General features: G+C 36.4%; 1 protein-coding gene across 2 annotated transcripts; it reads left to right on the top strand.

Moving 5' to 3' along the window:
- The first annotated feature begins 9,097 nt into the window (after positions 1-9,097).
- LOC121326531 (monocarboxylate transporter 14-like) lies at positions 9,098-18,919 on the top strand. Of its 2 annotated transcripts, XM_041269861.1 has the most exons (5): positions 9,098-9,781; positions 13,246-13,518; positions 14,057-14,200; positions 15,035-16,045; positions 18,506-18,919. In XM_041269861.1, the coding sequence occupies exons 2-5, from the start codon at positions 13,269-13,271 to the stop codon at positions 18,676-18,678; spliced, it is 1,578 nt and encodes a 525-aa protein (XP_041125795.1). In that variant the 5' UTR covers positions 9,098-9,781; positions 13,246-13,268; the 3' UTR covers positions 18,679-18,919. The 2 variants fall into 2 exon arrangements, with proteins under 2 accessions (XP_041125795.1, XP_041125796.1); XM_041269862.1 differs by lacking the exon at positions 14,057-14,200.
- The last annotated feature ends 939 nt before the right edge of the window (positions 18,920-19,858 follow it).

Raw genomic sequence — 19,858 nt, 5'->3', positions numbered from 1 at the left:
ATATGACAGGATGGATGTACCACAAAGGTACATTAGAATAAATACCTCATGCATATTACAACAGCAATATGTACAACAGGTTCAGTAGCATAAGAGATTAAATACATGAAAAGTACCACAGGGCAACACCTACATAAATAGCATGGCAAGACAGGAACAGTACCACAAGAATGGTACAACAGGAATGGCTTCAAACAGAACTGAATAATACCACAGGAATGACCTGTGGTAATGCCTGTGGTGAAATGTCCCGAAATATCACAGGAAACTGAAAATGGTAATGTGTAGTATTTTTCCTGTAGTAATACCACAGGATATTTGCATAAGGGCTGTTTGTAGTGTGATAGACATGCGGGCAGTAATAGGCATGTAGGCCTGTTAATGAAACGTACATTCAGTGCGTCATAGAAACTTAAAATGGATGTGTTTTCAGTGGTCTTTTTATTTCTAATAACCCTAAAAGAACCGATTTTGCCAAGTAACAAAAACCGATATGCAGTGCTGCGCTATGCAGATAACTGCAGGCCACTTTCTGTACAGACGGCTCTATCTTAATTCCAGTGAAGTTGGCACTTGCTCGTCATATGAAAGGGATATGGTGCGTGGTGTAATACTCTGCAGAAACCTCATCTACTGTATCAGGATCAGGGGTTAAACTGGCCCACAAACCACAATATAACAAAGCATTGCCCCACTTCATCTCACAGTGCAGGACGTGCTGTTCAATGTGTTAACAATAAACTTGTAACTTGATATTTTCAATAAAAATAAATAAATAAAAAGAGGGGGATTGCCACAGATGAATAATGGATCAGTCTTGTAAGGGAGTTGGTTGGTTTCGCTTGGCCCTCAGCGAATGAAAGTCACCTAAAAACATGACGCAACACTGCAATTGGCACTGGGGACTTGAGAAGTTAAAAAGAGGCCTGGAATGAAGATTTGAAGATTGAACAGCTCCTCACCTCCAAAAAGTGGATCCATCAGTGGCAGGCTTAAGGTGCCTTAAGTTTTGAAAGCTGTACCCTTCTTGTCTCTAACATGTATGACAAAAATACAAATACATTCAAATAAATACATACTTTAAAATATATACTGTAACTGTATTGTGACTTGGAATGATATATTCAGAAACTTCTAAGTAAAGAGTAAGATGGAGGAATAAAAAAGAATGTTTGATAAGAAAAGGGCACAAATAACTGACTAAATAACTGACTGCTCACAAACTAGACATTATATATGCAGGTTGAGTAGTCATAAAAAAAAAAAAAAAACTGCATTTTCTGTGCTGGGAATCTAATTGGCCTCTTTCAAATAGACTTGCAGGGTTTTGTTTTCAGTTGGGTAAAATGTTCCTGTGCTTGACAATGTTGTGAAAGCATCCCCTTTTCATGGTCCAGTTGAAACTCTTCTGAAACAACTACAAATGTTAAAAGCATAAACACATCTACTTTTATTCATAGACAAATCAGTACAACACAATGCAAGTCTGTCACGTTTGTTCATTTGTATATGTAACAGTGTCATGTCATTTTCTTGTACACATCAGAATTTGGTACATTGCTGCAGTAGGAAATCCCAGTTTACATGCAGTTAATATGACATTGCCATATTCTGATATTACTTTTTACTCGTCAGAATTTGATTCATACACCAAAAGGGAATGTAATATGAATGCTGGGCTATGGCTATGCCCAGCACAGTGTAACATTCAAAACCATGTTTTGATACCCATATCAAAATCTGACAGCCTGTATATACTGACATTAAATCAGTAATTCAGACAGCCCATTGATGCTAAATTCATGTGTTGTTGCACTGTGCAAGTTAAACCCTTAGCACTAAATCCAGATAGTGGCACATAGAGGTTCATCTTGAATTAAGTGCTTACTGTTCAGCTAATCCTGCGTATCAGACCATGCTCTAATGAAACTCCACTAATGAAATAAAATAAATGCATAGTTACTATGCATTTATTGCATAGTAAACACTAGCCCATAAAAACTCTAACAGAGTGATTTATACCTTCACATAACACATAACATTCTTAAAAATTAAAAACACCAAACCAAATAAGTTAAACCTCCTGCAGATCGTCTGGCTTTGCAAAACTTTTAGATGTTGGTAAATTATAGATGCACTTGCTTACAGTCCTCTAGGTAGGCTTTTGAAGTGTGGTAGTTCCACCATCTGTTTCAAAATAGTACTACAACAAATTATGTAACTGGTTTTAAACATGCTTTTAATATTGGTTTGTTATTTAAAACAACCCAACATTGTTGCATAACTAGAAAAGAGCAACTTTCCAAAGTTTATAGTACATTTAATGGTCTTTCAGAATACGTTAATGTGGGCACATTATAGGACATTCATTTCTTTTACTTTAGCTTTGTTGTAGATTGAATATTTATACCACTAAAATGAAAGTTGTAAAAAAATGGTTACGTGTTAGCATAAATATAACATATGGGTAATACTGCAAATCAAAAATCACTGAAGTCCAATTTTTAAAACCCCTTTCTTTGTTGTGTGTCACTGGGGCACTTCTCAGTAGATGGCACCATTAACATTTTTTCAACCTTGCATCAAAATGAAAGAATGTGTGTCCTGTATTTGGAAAGCAGTAGTGGTGCCAGTTTAATTTGTATTCCACTGTGAGTTTTGAAAAGTTGGTAGCTATCTGATCGATTGATGTTCATGAAAAGAAGAGTGCATATACAGTAGACTATTAAGAGAGCTGCGTTTTCCTCATACATTTATGGAGGCTAATCATTCCAAATAATTTCATATCGTCACTGCTTTAAAATGCTGAACTGAATATCATTTAAGGTTCACGTGGTCAAAGTCCAAACCTGCCTCAGAAACTTCACTTCTTTTATGAAGGCAGCATCCGATTTGAAGCTTCATTACTTTGTTTTGATGCTCTTTATTTCTCAATCCATAAATTATTGGGCTGAAGGACTGAACAACAGAAAAAACACAAAAAAATATTAAATTCACTGTAACGTTGTTTTGCTAAAAGTAGGTACAACCTGCAAGCCTATTTGCAGACCATGTGTAAGAATGGTTCTTCTACCTTTGACACTGGCACAGCTGAAGTATCCAGACTTCTTGCCCTCTCTATATATAAGAAAGTAACTCATCACAATTAGCAGCACAAGAATAAAAATAAACACCAAGCCTGCAGTCCCTGTGGCTTTCCCATTCAGTGCAGTGGGACAAATTGAATCCCTTTGAGTTAAATATCCTATGGAAGTTTCAGAGCATTCTTTTCTCTTGTGTAAGTGGATCAGTGACAAGTACCTCAAAGGCCAGCAAACAGCAAGATGTGTTAAGTGCCATTTGAGTCAAAGTCAGGAGTATGGCTCTTCCAAATGCTATCTGGTGTGCAAATATGATCCAGCACACAATTCTGGGTGCATTCACTTGAAGTGCTCGGAAGCCGTGGAATATAATCCCAATGCCAAAATAGACTATGTTGCAGATAAGGTGGTGAAATAGGATGGAGAACCGGACTTGGTTTCTTAAGCTTTCTTCTTTTTGAATGGTTATAATAATTACATAACTCAATGGGACGGTGATAACAAAGACCACCAAATGTACTACTGTCTTGTACTGACTACATTTTGCATGTCGATTTCATGTGATGTGCTGTTGGATGTGTTCATGCTGAGGCTCTCCCCTAAAAAAAAAAAAAAAAAGGTACAGTAGGAAGAAGTTAATTCCATATAACGCTTAAAATGCTTTGTAGTTTCATATTCATCTTTAATTTAATATATGTATATATATAATCGGTATTGTAATGTGTTTGCCAATCAGAGCATATCCCTTTTGTTGGAGTATCTTGATACAACAAAATAGTTAGATAGTTTAAATAGGGCATAGCAGGAGATATTAAACAGATTTCCACATCACATACATGCAGAACATACTGTGAAAATATGTTTCAATGAATGTGTACTAATGACACATCTTTTACTTTGTGCACGCCCTCAGTTCTCTGCTTTTAAACCCTCTGTATGCTTTTAAAGTCTTGGAGTAACAATCATGTCTGTAACTAGCTATACGGACACAGAGGTCGTGTCCTCGGTTGTTGTTTTTGCATCATCAATGCTGATGCTCATGTAAAAATTCTGGTAAAGTACAAAAGACGCCTTCATTTTCTCTATTGGTTTGCCATGTAACAGATTTGCAGGTTGAATAGTAAACACCAAGCAGTCATACAAATACTGCGGTTTTTCAACTGGAGTTTGACCTTGGTAGAATGTCAGCTCTGGCTATGGCTTTTGTAGCAGTCTATAGGAATCTAGGAGTCTACAGCAAATGTTTATAGAAGATTTGTGTTCAGTCCTTGTCTTATCAACGGATGGAGGGTCACTATGAGTGCATAAAGGCTCAAGGTTTGATTGTAGACACTATTTACTATAAAAACAAGTTTACTCATCTTGTAAATAGATGTCATTACATAGACAACCTTCGACCATCGACCAATTGGATTAGTTAGAAATAATGTACTGGTTTACCTGTATACAATGTCTATATACAAGGTGTGGTGTATAGTACCAGCTTCCGGGCTTATGCAATGGTGTCTATGATAGGATAGTATACAAGGCGTGCGTATTATACAAGACATGCCCATTATATAAGTCTTATAACCAGGGATGTTAATCTATAAATTGCTGTATTAGCTGGTCTTGGAGGGTCTCAGAACAGTAACTAGGTATCGCTAATCATAGAGGGCACGATTTCAGGCTTAAGATTAAAGTGTTATCTTCACATATTCACTAAGAATAACCAGACAACCTTGTGGCATCTGCAGTTTAACTTGCCAACCTAGGTTATAGTAACTGATCGCAAGACAAGAAATCTGACTAATGAAAAGATTTCACAAATGGGGAACCCACAGTGACCGCTGCAGTTGCTCCAACAAAAAAGCTTTTAAAGTTCCACATTTGAAAGATAATGAATACATGAAACAGCACAGGCGCTTAACACACAATTATTCAATTCCCCCTTCTAGACAGAACCCATTTAAAGCAACAACATGTAAGAAAGGGCATGACAAACCACCCCCTTGACATCTCTAATCTATGACAAAATCTACAGATTCACAGCAACTTCAACACAAGTGAATGGCAAAAGAAAAGAACAGGTGCTTTAGGCAGTTGTTTTACATTTTGAAAATCCCGAAATTACCATCACACCCTGTAATAAAAGATAAATCGACAACAGGCATCTCTGTGGTGTTTCAGTCTTTCTCAAGCGATGCAGTGCATGCTTATTCCTCACTGATTTCCAGCTTTAATTCCAGGATGGAAGTTTCGAGTAGAAGTCATGACTTTTTGCCAGTTCCTTCTGAAACACACTGCAGTCATTTAGGCAGGCTTGTGTAAATCCTCACATGCCAACTGACAATCTTTTATTAAAGCCTGCTGTGAATGAAACTGTTGCAACAACGAGCCAAGGCTTGTATATGTTAACAGGGAAGACATATTCGTTAGTCATGTGAGACAGCCTGGACACATCAGGGCTTGGCCAAATATTTGTGTTTTAATGAATACACTCATTTTAAGGCACTTCTTAGCTCATTCATAGAGCATTTGCCTTAGTAGCTCTATAGAGATAAAGTAAACCTACCTCACTGTAGCAGTCTGGTTTATGAAGATTTCGGAAGTAGGTGCCTTGCATTTGAAGTGCATGTCAGCTGTAAAAATAGGACTGTTTGGGCTGTAGTTCCTGAAATAAATGAAGTCTGAAATGCAATTGCTTGGAAACCAGAATGCTGGTTGGTGTTCACTTGTATGGTTTCAGGTAAACTGGTGGTTATGTTCTTTTAGCGGAAGACTTCCCCTTTTACTGTTAGCCACATAATAATAATAATAATAATAATAATAATAATAATAATAATAATAATAATAAATAACAGCTGTCGTACATGCATTGACGTAGGTAACTGCAATTGATTTATTATGTTTTATTTTTAGTCTACAGCTATGGCCAAAAGTTTTGCATCACCTAGAATTTTAGGATTGAGGTGTGTAATTCAATATGTTAACTTAACATTATTCAACAGGTTTCATTCAACTTTATGAAGCAAAATTAGTTAAATACATAGGGTGATGCTATATTTGGTCCATAACTGTACATATGTCTTTGTAATCCAGTGTATTTTGTTGGGGTAATAGTTATGCATAGGTACATTAACTGCACTGTATTGCTTATGCTTTAATAGCCACTATATATTCTTAGCATGCAGTTTTATGGCAATCATTTCACCATAATGAATTAAACTGAAAGCTTAGACTATTTACCAGTTCTCCAATATACTTTTTTTTTTTTTTTTTTTTTTTTTTTTCCTTTTGCAAAAACAAAATTTCATTGGACAGGTTGCTCAACACTTCCTGTTTCATGCACTTAATGCACAAAACTTCATTCTTCATGATCATGCAAAAGTTTATTTCATCTTAGATTTCAAAGCATAATTTTTTTTAAAATATCTGACAGTTTTTCGTTAAGTACCAGTATATTGAAAACCACAAAGCTGTATGTAATTCATGTGTTAACATAATATTGTTCAGCAGCAAACATTTTGGCAAATGGCTGTAGTGATACTCTGTGCTTTTCATGTGAACTTCATGTGCTTAACACATCATCGGTGGTATATCTTGTGGGTTTAAGCAACGTCAGTAACGTTTGACACGTGAAAGGAAATGGCCTCTATCGTTGGCTTCAGTATTTATAACTACCTGTATATAACATATTCTTCTGAGTGCAGAATCAGACCAACCAATGATATGTTTTATTTATTTATTTGTGATCATCTTTCATGGTGACAATCTAAGTGACATATAGTATGGAATTCAAGCAGGTCCACTTTAGACAAAGGGATAGAGTGATATGTTATAGCAGTGGGCAATGTTTAGAAGATAACTAAGGCTTTCCTTCAAATTCATTTATGCATTTGTTTTTTCTTTCCAGACCCATATAAGAACTTACTGAGCATCCTTGAAGGTTGGGACCCCTAAGTCAGAAATTTGCCTCAGGCGTTTCTCTTGAGCTTGCCAACAAAATGCTGCACAGAAATCAACTTACACGTGCAAGCTTTTCAAAGCATGAAGGATCCATTTTATCTCAGACACCAGCGAGGATTACTCACTTCTTCCTGAAATGTGTTCCAGGGAGACAAGGGCACTGATTGAAAATCTCTGTAAAAATGCACTCTGTACTTCCTCTGTTTTGTATGTGTGGTGAGACTACTAGACACAACAGGGAAAATGCTGTACTCTTGAATAGAAACTAAAGTCGCATTCTGCAGAGTGAGGCAGTGAGCCTCGTCTCTCTCTGATGCACATCATAGAGCAGCGCTCGGCACACAAAGAAACAATAATGTTGAAACTGAACTGATTAGTTTCTGTTCCTTCTTTGCCGTCTTGGTTTGACAAGAACCCAAAGCTCTATAAACAGTCTGTCACATGGTTCCCAGTACCCCTGCTAAAAAGGCCACTGATAATATGATTTAGAAATGAGCTTTCTTTCACAGTTCTCATAGAAATTCCCTCTGCAATGCTGTGGAAGCACCATAATTCACCAAAAGTCTTTGTGAATAACAAAATATATACCCCCTCCCTCCCTCCCTCCTCCCCAATACACACACAAACCTAGGACCTGTGCTCTTGCACCGACACATTTAAACACTTCTTACGCCAATTGAGGGTTGCACTCACAAGCACATTTGTGTTGAGAATATGGCCGACTAAAATAAGCTTACAAGCTGTTGAAAGATTTGCAGTGAAATGTTGCCCCCTGTCTGCAACTAAAACAAAATGCATTTTTGAAGACTAACATACAGATTTATACAGGGATTCCTTTGTTATGCAATGCATCTTTGTTTTTGCTTGGTTTCTTTACATTTTTGTCCTTGTCATAACACCCAGAAATATATATTGTTACTCATAGATAAATGATTACAAACAATGCCTGTAATGCACATTGCTATCATAGCCTAACAAACAAGAGCAAAAACATCCAGAGTCAACACTGAGGTACGTGTGCGATATTGGATCCATTCCACTGACTGTTCAAGGAGCTATCTTGGGTATCAACTATTGAGGTGGGTCATCAATAAGGAGTTTGCCCCATATAAGTTGAACAGTCTTTATTTTATTTTATTTTATTTCAAATAGGAACATCTGAAAAAGTACATGAAATATGTGCTAATTATATAACCTGTCTGATTTCTGAGTCCTTATTTCCTGAGAGCATGTAGTTCTTCCGTTTGACGTACTATAAATATCATTTGAAATCTAATGACCTTTTTGCTTGGAGCCTTTGCTGACCCAGATTGGTGTCAGGCGGAACATAACATTTTGTTTGGTTGATTCTGTTGATTAACAGTAGAGGGTGCAATTATATCATTTCATGAATGGAGACCACAGTGTACTGTATTGTTTCCCTTTCCTTATCTGATGCTCTCTATGCTGCAATTGCCATCACAGAATATATTATTTACATATATTAGTACATCACTGCAAAAATGCATTGTGCTGTGCAACGAGATTTTAATAATAATAATAATAATAATAAATAATAATAATAATAATAATAATAATAATAATAATACCTTCAAATAAATTGCAGCACTGTTTATCTATCCTGCAATTTAATAGAACTGTTTCATTTATCTGCACGAATCTAGCAGTTTAAAGTTTGGAAATAAAATCAATTCGCAGGTGCTTTTACAGACTTCAGATTACTGAGAAAATGTTGATTACTCAATGCCCTTTTCAGAGATCAGATTTTGCTATAGATTTCAACCTCCAACTTCGCTCACTGATTATAACCTGGCTGCCCATGGTTTCCCTACACTGTTAACAGTGATATGGCAGGTGTTTTTTTTTTTTTTTTTTTTACCAGTCCCTGTATATAATTGGATAAACATTGTGTTATTAATAAATAAGAATAAACTTAAGGTAGTTCATACTTAGAAAAACAGGTGATGTTGAAACAGCCATCAGAACATGTTATGTCACTTGTAAAAGATTGGCCTAAAACATTCTTTTCTTCCCAAAGCTATTGTACAGCAGAACATGTAAATGACCAAATGTGAAAAGATAAGGCTTTAGAATGGAAGTCCGTGTGCACGAAGCTCAACCAACCTTAAAAAGTTTGGTTTCTGATGAGTGTTCTTAAGGGCAAGCTATAACGTCATCACCTATTGCACAATTGAATGCATTTGGAACACTGCAGCTTTAAATGCCAGCGTGTACGATTTTAAAGGAAAAGTTTCATATACAGGTACAGTGTTAGGTACAGTACCTGATGATGTCATCAGAAATCAGCATCGCGGAGGTATGACAACAGCCACCCCCACGCAACTGAATGCATCATAATAAACCAGATGTATTTTTCAAAGGATTTACGAACTGTTTTTGCAGAGGACCAGGTCAATTTTTATTTCAGATTTGTATGAGGATTTAATTTGGCGTAATGAAGCAAGCATGGATTCATCCAACCACAAGAGCCGGAGTGTGATATGACTGCAGATCTCCTCGCCCAAACCAGAGCTAGCCAGTATTGCAATACATGCGAGTACACATGCTAGGAAAATGCACAGTAACAGTGTAAAACAGCTGTGCAAACGAGACAGATATACTACCGTGATATAAACCTCAGCAAGCGGCAGATACACAAGGAAAACAAGTAGTGTACGAAAAAAAAGTGCTATTCTAACAGAATCTGTGAAATTCGGAGTTCAAAACATTTCGTTCCTGGACGCTTTTGCGAGGTAAGATGATTTTTCTATGTGAAGAGTATGGTTTGAGTTGATCGTAGTACATCTATGCTATAAGTTAATTGCATATCTGTAACTAATATCCGTGCATTCTGACCTCGTTGCAGCCTTGTACAATTTAAGTCACCTCCCATGGTGGTCAAAGCTGGCACACGGTGCTTTATATTGTAAATGTGTCATTATGTAGCGGTAACTACGGTCAGGGAGCTGCAGTGTTTACAATCTTTAGATGCAATATGTTGCACGCGCTATTTCATATTTATTCTTTATTTCATATTTTTGCTAACCAATAATGGTTTGAATTATTATTTTTATTATTTGATTAAAGGCAATAACGCACGACCTTTGTTTACAGTATAAACAGCCAAGTGTAACCCTACTACTACGACTACTACTACTGCTAATAATAATAATAATAATAATAAATAATAATAATAATAATAATAATACATGCATTATATGAAGGTTTATAAAATTAGATGTTTACATGGTCCTAGTTTAACGCCTAAATAAACTAGCAAACTCCATCAACCTATAGTTAGTCTGAATTTGTGGACAATTGTCGGAATTATTTATTTGATGATTTCTAACATCAAGGTTTTGTGGTTAATTGTGTACTGTTTTAGTGCACACTAGGCCAAAACATGTATTAAAATCTGGCAACAACCTGTTTGCAGACAATGGCAGGCGTATGTGTTCCCTGTAGGTAGCTACACATAGGAGACCAAGCAAGTTGGGATTGCGCTAAATTGTAAGAATATAAATTGAAGACTTGTGTTCCCTGCAAGGACAACCAAACCAGTTATAACACTGGGACCCAGTGTGTCACTCTACTAAACAGGGCCTGAGGGGGGTGGCAAAAAAATAGTTTACAGCAACCTTCTGAAATTAGAGATTGAAAATCTGTTAGCAAACCACAATTTAGAAGAAATAACCCTCTCCCCACTGTATACACCACACTTACCTCTTATTGGAGAAAGGGCATTTTCCAGGGGAAGCATCTTGTTTTCGTTGTATTGTATGGTATTCTGTTGTATGTTACTCCATACGCTGTGAATGGTGTTACAACTTGACCCGATACCAATAGTAATTTTTATATTTCCATGTTTTTTTATGTTTCTGTTCACGGGTGAAAAGGCGTCTGTTTGCTACTTCTTTCTCCTCACTACTTTTGTCAGAAACACCACTGTGTACTTTCAACACAGCTAACACACTTCAATCAAATAAATAAATATGACAGGGCACTACAATTCCAAGGACACCCCCTGAAGGAGCCAGACCAGTAGCAGACGACTGCTTTACCAGTAATGGCAACACAATGAATCTGAACCCAATTTTGCACAGTTGGTACAGTATGTCAAAGTATTAAATTGTATAAATGCATACCATTGTAGCTGCCCTAAGACTCATTGCATTATCTTTGTAGTACCACTGGAATTTTTTTTTTAATGATCAATATATAAAAAGTTTCAATTTGATTGTTTTATTATCTAATTATTTAAAGTACAATTTGTGATTACATACATTATTTTATATATAGCTGTGTCCAGCTCTCTCTCTTTATCAAAGTTTATTGCAGTATACCCTGGTATAAAGCATTGCACATTGTAATAAATGTTCTCCTAAGTTTTAAATATAATTTATGTTAAATATAATTAATTTATAATTTTTAAGCTTTAAACAACCCTTCACACAAAGCAGAGGGATTGTTATAGTCCCTTGAGTCTGATGCTCTGAAAGGTTCCAAAGTATACCAGAAATTACAACAAGGGAATGTTTTTTAAAGTCCTTGAAAATGGTTTAGTATGCTGTATTTTCTAGCAGAGCATTTTGCAGTCTTTGTATGTGTCTACCAGTTAGGTTTAGTGATAGTCTTCTAGTTTTTACAGGGTGGTAAGCACGTACACAATGATCACTTAATGGTTTTAAAGGTGCAACTCATAAATTACTTAAAATCCATCCTTTTTATTCCTTTTGAAATGTACAAAGATTTAGGGTGGTAAGAGTATTATATATATATTTTTTATTTTACTTTTCACTGTTCTTGAATAAGCCAGTGTCAATTGTCAGGACCTGTATTTTTTCCAAACACTAAAGTTATGTGGTGAAGCAAATTCATTATTCAAAGCATCTGAGAAGGGCTTTCGGCAGAGAAAAAATAACTGTAATTTCAGGAACTTCCACATGGAATAAAAGAAAATAGTATTGCCAGGCAACATACCTTACGAAGCTTAGAATATAAAGAAGGGGCATCAAGGCATGGTAGTGAAGGTGGCACTGCTATTAAACTCCAAGTTTAGTACCTGCTGCATCCACTGCAGTATGTGCCTAGCCAATTATTAACTTGAGCATAAGGCCGGCTATGCAGATGTGGGTATTGCTGTTTAAAATGGATTCTCTTGTATAGCAGGACCGAATTGCTGATTGATAAGTACAGTGTTCGTTATGACCTTTGTGTACATCACTTTGATATCTTCTTCTGCTCTTCTGTGATTATCAAAAGTGTTACACAATGTTCAAGACCCTGCTCAAACCTTCCACATAAAAAAAAAAAAAAAAAAATCTTTCTTTTCTTTTTTTTTTAAGTGGAAGGTTTTTTATGTTATGTTGTAAAGCTGCAAGACAAGCCCTGCTCTGGGACAGGTAAGACTGTGTCTGAAAGAAGAGCTAACGATGCATCTTTTCTTGGGTTTGGAACCTGAACATGTTGGTCAAAGGTTTTCACATGGGTGTGGATTGTTCAGCTCAAACTGTGTGCTCCATTTTTTGTTTATACAACTAAAAGTGTAACCAAAAGCAACCTTGATAAGTTCCTTCTTATCCATAAAACTGACAGCAATTATTTAAAGGTGAAGTGCCCCCTTACAGGTTTAAAATGAGTTTTTACATATTTACTGTAACACGTTATTCACATTAAAATATACAAAAATCAGCTCATTAAAGTGAAGCCCCTTTTTTATTTTATTTGTATTTTTATTTTGCTTTCCCTGCTATAAAAGAGCTTGATCATCCTAAAGCTGCCCTTTTGGTTGACAGACTAACAAAGTGCAAGCAGGTTCCAATATGTGGTGTACAGCAAGCTAAACATATGAACAATGTAGTGCACAGAGTCTAAGAAATTCTATTTTTGTGTAACATTGAACATCATTGTGGGAAACTGCAGCTTTAAAATCAAGACCTGAAAAGTTGCTGGCATATTTTGTTACAAGGCTCTTTATGGCTCCAGGAGTGTATATATTTGTGAATATAAAATGTTCTCATTATATTATACCACATCTAATCGTTTGTATGGAATGAGTGACTAAAGCTATATTGACATATTATGCGGTGCCTGAAGATATTTAAATAGATTAAGTAGTCTTCCCAAAATGAACACTTCAGTAGTTGTGAGCGTGAAAGCAAAAGCACAGTATACGGCTGCTTGGAACACCATAGCTTATTAATGTGTTGTTGTTTAGATTTGGGCCCTGAGCACTAAGAAATGGCTGCCTGTGAAGAAGACATGGATCACAGTCCTGAAGAGAAATCTGAACAGATTGAATCTCATCCCGATATTGATGGCGGATGGGGTTGGATGATTTGTCTGGCTTCTTTCTTGGCACATGTGCTGCTCATGGGGTCACAAATGGCTCTCGGAATCCTCTACGTGGAATGGCTGGAGGAGTTCAATGAGAGTCGAGGACTGACTGCTTGGGTTGGATCCTTGACTATTGGCATAACATTGATTGTGGGTATGTTTTAGAGTTAGAGGCTTTGCTTTTGTTTATTTTGTCATTGCTTTCAGCTTAGTACATAAAACAACCCCCTTCATTGAAAACATTCATGAAGTTATCATCATAAAAAGTGGAACTAAAGTCAGAAAGTGTCTGAAAAATGTACATACACAGTCTAAACGGCTCTTTAAAATATTACAACTTTTCGATATTCCCAATATTTGTTAAACATGCATCTTTTCATAGATTTGTTATGAGCAGATTTTTTTTATTGCTCTTGAAACCATAAAAGAGGGGATTTCTCATGAATGATCCTGCTGTGATGCATTGTTTTTGTCTAAAACAAGAATACACAGCAAAACATCTTTATAAACAGTGAAGAATCTTTTCACTTGTATTTACATTATTCAAACAAGCTTTACAATGACCAAGACTTGATATATCAATATACAAGGCAAACCAGCCCATTGAAAACTAAAAAAGAACATATTGTAAACACATTTTCTACAAAGTGAGCTCCTTCATTTAATGAATACATTTTCTTTCACTATGACAGGACCCATTATTGGCCTATTTGTCGGCACATGTGGTTGTCGTAAGACTACAATAATTGGAGGTCTTTTAACAGCCTTGGGTTGGGTGATAAGCTCGTACGCTACAAATGTGTACTATCTTTTTATATCGTTCGGCCTGACTGCTGGTGAGTTTTTGTTTTCCAACAATATTTGAAAATCACTGTGTTTGTGGTATGAAAATGGAACATATCGTTGGGTTATGGAATAATTGTATATTACCTGAAAAGTGTTAAATCAATTCCAGTTGATTCATGAAAGGTTTGTAATGAAATGTGGAACTTCATTGCTTGTTTCTTCAGTAGCTACAAAAAGTACCCCCACAAGACATTTGTAACAGCATACATTTGGAAGAAAAAGTGCACAGTGGTCTTTACACAATAGCTAACAGGTGGTATTGCAATTGTACCATGGTAGTACAATTAATAATACAGTTATTATAGGATTAGTAGGTCTACCTCTGTGGTATCATTTTAGATATCATTGTATGCCCTTTTGCGACCATTACACCAGAACCATTAGAAAAAGAAGTCTCTAAAATATAATTTTTATTTGCATGTTCAGGACACATAGAAAGACGCTTACATTAAAACACACACACACACACACACACACACACACACACACACACACACAAATCTTGGTATCCATGAATAGACAATCATCCCCTCTTAAAATCTATGCAAAACTATTTAATGAGCAATCTGTCTCACACTGAATGGCCTACCATTCGATGTAATTGTCCCACCTGGTTCTGCAATTCACTTCTAGGACTAGTTGCATATTAAAATGGTATTTGAAGATGGGATTGTTATCACCTTCAGGGATATTAAGACTTCATAGGGTCTGATTAGGGATAAAGAGCATCAAATGCACAAATGCTTTTTGTTTATAAAATATTTTGGATGCAACATTCCTTATTTAGTTTTGACTTTATTTCAACACAATTTTGTACCTACCAGGTATAGGCAGTGGTATGGCGTACCTGCCTGCAATTGTCATGGTTGGACAGTACTTTAAGAAACGCAGAGCCCTGGCACAAGGACTGAGCACCACAGGAACTGGATTTGGAACCTTTATCATGACTCTTCTATTGAAATACCTCTGTGCAGAGTATGGCTGGCGGAATGCCATGCTTATACATGGAGCTGTAAACCTCAATCTCTGTGTCTGTGGGGCACTAATGAGACCGCCACCATTTTCTTCCAGTATGCAAATTGAAAATCAGAGTCAACCAAAATGTGCTGAAACCCCCCAGAAAGAAATTCCTACTAGTGATCAAGTGGCTCACGCCATTGACATAGATGGGATAGAAGAACAAGAGACCAGCAAAGAAGAGGAAACAAAGAGCTTGTCGCCGGAAGAAGTCAGTGAAGCAGGAAATAAAGATGGAGATAAAAGAGAAGTCCTCTTTAAAGAAAGATACCCACTCCGTATACTAAAGACATTAAGGCAGCTGGCTAACATCCTAAAAAAGAGCTTTTGGAAGTGGTATTCCAGTTACTTTGGGACTGCGGCTCTCTTCTCAAATAAGGTGTTTATATGTTTTGTTTTCTGGGCACTTTGTGCATATTGTAGCTTTGTTATTCCTTTCATTCACCTGCCTGAGATTGTAAAACTGTATGGTTTTGAGGAAAAAGACGACAAGGTTCCCTTGACCTCAATCATAGCAATACTTCATATTTTTGGGAAGATATTTTTGGGTTTGATCAGTGATCTACCCTTTTTCAGTGCTTGGAATGTGTTTCTCGTTTCAAATTTAATAATGTGTGTCTGTGTATTCATTCTACCCTTGATGCACACTTTCACAGGAATGGCCATTGTGTGTGCAATAATAGGGTTCTCAAGTGGCTATTTTTCAGTGATGCCGGTGGTGACTGAAGACTTGGTAGGCCTAAGTAATCTTGCAAATGCCTATGGCATCATTATCAGTGCAAATGGAATATCAGCTTTGTTGGGACCGCCATTTGCAGGTAACTATCTATTTTCATACTTTTTTTTTACTGAAACTAATTTAGGTACTTTAGTGGACGCTGATACTTAGCATGTACAGTAGGGCCCCTCTTGAAAAAAACAAAAAAGCCAAAGACCACTTAAAATGGCAGTACAATATCATCACAATACATACATATATCTTACAGTACCCTCCAACAAATATTACATGCCTAATTATGCTCATATGCAATGTATCAAACTCCCTGATACAATATCAAGTTAAAACCTGTATATTGTGACATGGGACACACAATTCAGTCGTTTTTGAAGGCATTAAAGGAGTGCTAACGTTCGCTTTTAAATCTATTTTCTACCTCTCATTAGCAAGACACTGCAGATCACAAATAATGACTGCTAGGCTGGTAAAAATTGTAACTTGTTTTACACAGCTTCATGAGTATTATAATATTTTACTTTTACATTAAATATTTAAAGAATACAAATCTGAATATATGTTTGCTAGCCTATTGTAAATATAGACAGACTCCTGCGATATTGCTTGCTTTCAAAAAATTCTTATGGCCGTATTTTCAAAATGTTTACTAAGGTCTTTAATTAACTAATTTTTTTTTTTTAAAACACGTTTTACAAAACTAGAACCAAACAACAAAGTAATATAACCCAAGTTATATTCAGCACTCTCAGACTGTTTGTTTCTCATTTTGTAGCATTTACATCATTTTTTTATGCTTTCAAAAAATATGAGTTAATTGAAAACTGGAAGTAATGCTTTAAAAATGTGGCCCTTGTAGTTTTATTTATTAATTTCATGCTTGCAAGTAATATGATAAACAATTGCACATGGTTTCTCAAAAAAGTAGTGTAATGTTTTCTAAAAAAGTGTTCGCGTAGAAATGCAATTGTCACTGGAAAAATATAGTTCAGTTTTCACTCTTTGTTCTTAAGTTTAAACAACAGCCAGGAGCCTGCATTCTTGAGTCTTCATCAATGTAGCCCATCCAAAACTTGTTGGAGAGTAATGTGTGGTAGATGATGCAGATATTGTATGTTAAAGGAGGTAATGTTAAACATTCAGAAACAGAAAGTTTAGTGGATCTGGATGTCACAGGACAGAAAATATCACTTGAAAATGAATAGATGTGCATTAGCCTTGCACCTAGACAGATGTTCACATCACTTTAGTTGGGAAACTTAACTTGTATACGTTCTGTAGATAATGGAGCATGGATATAATGATGTTTGATTCAATAAGTCAAACCGAAAAGCAAATGATCTTGACACAGCATAATTACTTAGTTTCAGGTGATCACATGTCACTTTTTTTGTTTGAAAGACAGCAATTAAAATAGTGGTATTTCTTATTTTTATTATAGTTACATGTTGACTGAAGTTTCTAGATCTTGGATTACCATAAAATATGTTTAAAAATAAACAGGTGACTGACACTAAATTTGTAGCCCTTGTTCACTATTATCTTGGGAATCTAAATAGTACCCTATGGACCATAAATTTAGTATCAAGCTTAATCTGTGGCTTCATTTTTGGCACCCAGTTTCATACTGACCCACACTGAAAAACAGAAAAGCGATTTTGAAAAAGCCTGTCCGTACTGCAGGGTATGAAAGCACTGGCGTGAACATTTTAATAATAAAATAAGATTTAAAGAAAACAAAAACACTTTTCAAAAGTAAATATCATGGTGCCAAAACAAACAAATACACAAAACAAAAACGGAACAAACAAAGTATCGTACTGGTATAAAACCAGCACAGGTAGCAATTATTATCGTTGAGTTTAGTTTCTCTCTTTACCTCCCAACTCGACCTGCCTCTGAACACACTAACCAAGTTCAGCCAAAACTGCCAGTTGTTATAGTGTGGCCGAGGGATTAACTGGCTATCAATTACCTGGTTTATCCCTCGACTGCATTCGGCATGGTTTTTATCATATGTGTGATCAACAGCCAGTTTGTCAATAATCACTCACTGTTGACCACACATTCTCAGGATTTTATCTGGATTAACCGCATCCAGGCTGTCAATCAATAATAACAATAAAGCAGTTTTTCCACAGTAAACCATACATTTTAGATAATAATACACGCACAGGGCAGGGGTGTACCTCGTCACACTTCACCACGGTCAATATTAGATGTTTCCACATTAAAAGGAACATCAAATCATCAAGAAAACTCCTAGTCTCAAAAGAACATACTGCATTTCAATGCATTTATGTTGTGCAAACTTTATTTCCTGCTGGGGGACAGAAACACTAATGAAGATCCTTCAGGACGTCAGGCTATTGAGTACTACACAATATCCACCCATAATTCTTCAGCATACATCTTGTGTGTGCCATAAATAGGCACATTACCAGTAATACCTCATGTTATTATTTTGCAATTGCAAATTTGTAGAAATATTATTTATTTTACTTTCTAAAAAATATATAGATTACTTTTTCTTTTTGTTTTGCAGGTTGGATCTATGATGTTACCGGCAAGTATGATTACTCTTTCTACTTCTGTGGTTTAATCTATGTAATTGGAATAGGTTTTTTGTTGTTAAAGCCTTGTCTTCAAAAACAGAATGACACTGAAAGTGAAAGCAAGCAGGCTATTGAGGCTTTAAATGTTCATCATGATGAATGATCCGTGTTTGTCTTTGCTCTAACCAAATGTCATATAAAATAGAACACTTACTATCCAAGCATGATGTAACAGTACAGTGAGAATGTCTTGCACCCTACTGAGGAGTATCTTTAAAGCACATTTTTATCCTCTGAATCATCTGAGTCAATTTCAAATATTAGGTCCATCTTTAGAAATAGATGATATACAGTGCCTATAGGAAGTATTCACCCCCCTTGGATGTTTTAATCTTGATGCATTTAAATGGGATTTTTTTCCTCTGATTTACACAACCTACTCAGCACTTTGAAGAGGCAAGATAATTTTTATTGTGAAACAACAGTTAATGAAAAATAAAAAAATAAAAAAAACTGAAATGTCTTGGTTAGATAAGTATTCACCCCCGAGTCAATACTTGGTAGAACCACCTATGGCAGCAATTACAGTTTTTGTCTTTTGGGGTAAGTCTCTACCAGGTTTGCACATCTGGATTGTGCAATATTCACCCATTCTTCTTGGCAAAATTGTTCAAACTCTGTCAAGTTGGATGGGGATCGTTGGTGGACAGCAATCTTCAAGTCATGCCACAGATTCTCAATTGGATTCAAGTCCGGGCTTTGACTGGACAACTCTAGGACATTCACCTTCTTATTTTAAGCCACTCCAGTGTCGCTTTGGCTGTGTGCTTGGGGTCATTGTCCTGCTGAAAGGTGAATCTCCGTCCCAGTCTTAGGTCTTTTGCAGACTGAAGCAGGTTTTCCTCAAGAATTTGCCTGTATTTAGCTCCATCCATTTTGCCCTCAACCCTGACAGGCTTCCCAGTCCCTGCCGATGAAAAGCATCCCCATAGCATGATGCTGCCACCACCATGCTTCACAGTGGGGATGGTGTTACCTGGGTGATTTGCTGTATTGGGTTTGTGCCAGACATAACGCTTTGCATTTAGGCCAAATAGTTCAATTTTTATTTCATTGGACCACATCTTTTGAGAGTCTCTTTTTCTCTTTTTTCAGACATGGATAGCTTCCTTCTTGCCAGTCTTCCATACAGGCCAGATTTGTGGAGTACTTGAGCGATTGTTGACACATGGACAGTTTCTCCCATCTCAGCCATGGAACGCTGTAGGTCTTTCAGAGTTGCCATTGGCCTCTTGGTGGCTTCTCTGACCAATGCCCTTCTTAGACAGCTGCTCAGTTTGGGA

This window comes from Polyodon spathula, chromosome 14, assembly GCF_017654505.1.
Source record: "Polyodon spathula isolate WHYD16114869_AA chromosome 14, ASM1765450v1, whole genome shotgun sequence".
Lineage (NCBI taxonomy): Eukaryota > Metazoa > Chordata > Actinopteri > Acipenseriformes > Polyodontidae > Polyodon > Polyodon spathula.
This window is presented reverse-complemented; position numbering and strand designations above follow the sequence as displayed.

Bases quoted from the DNA above. Each gene is read 5' to 3' on its own strand.
- LOC121326531 (XM_041269861.1), top strand. From the start codon at position 13,269: ATGGCTGCCTGTGAAGAAGACATGGATCACAGTCCTGAAGAGAAATCT. The intron at 13,519-14,056 runs GTATGTTTTAGA...TCACTATGACAG, and splicing joins TGGCATAACATTGATTGTGG to GACCCATTATTGGCCTATTT. The intron at 14,201-15,034 runs GTGAGTTTTTGT...TGTACCTACCAG, and splicing joins ATCGTTCGGCCTGACTGCTG to GTATAGGCAGTGGTATGGCG.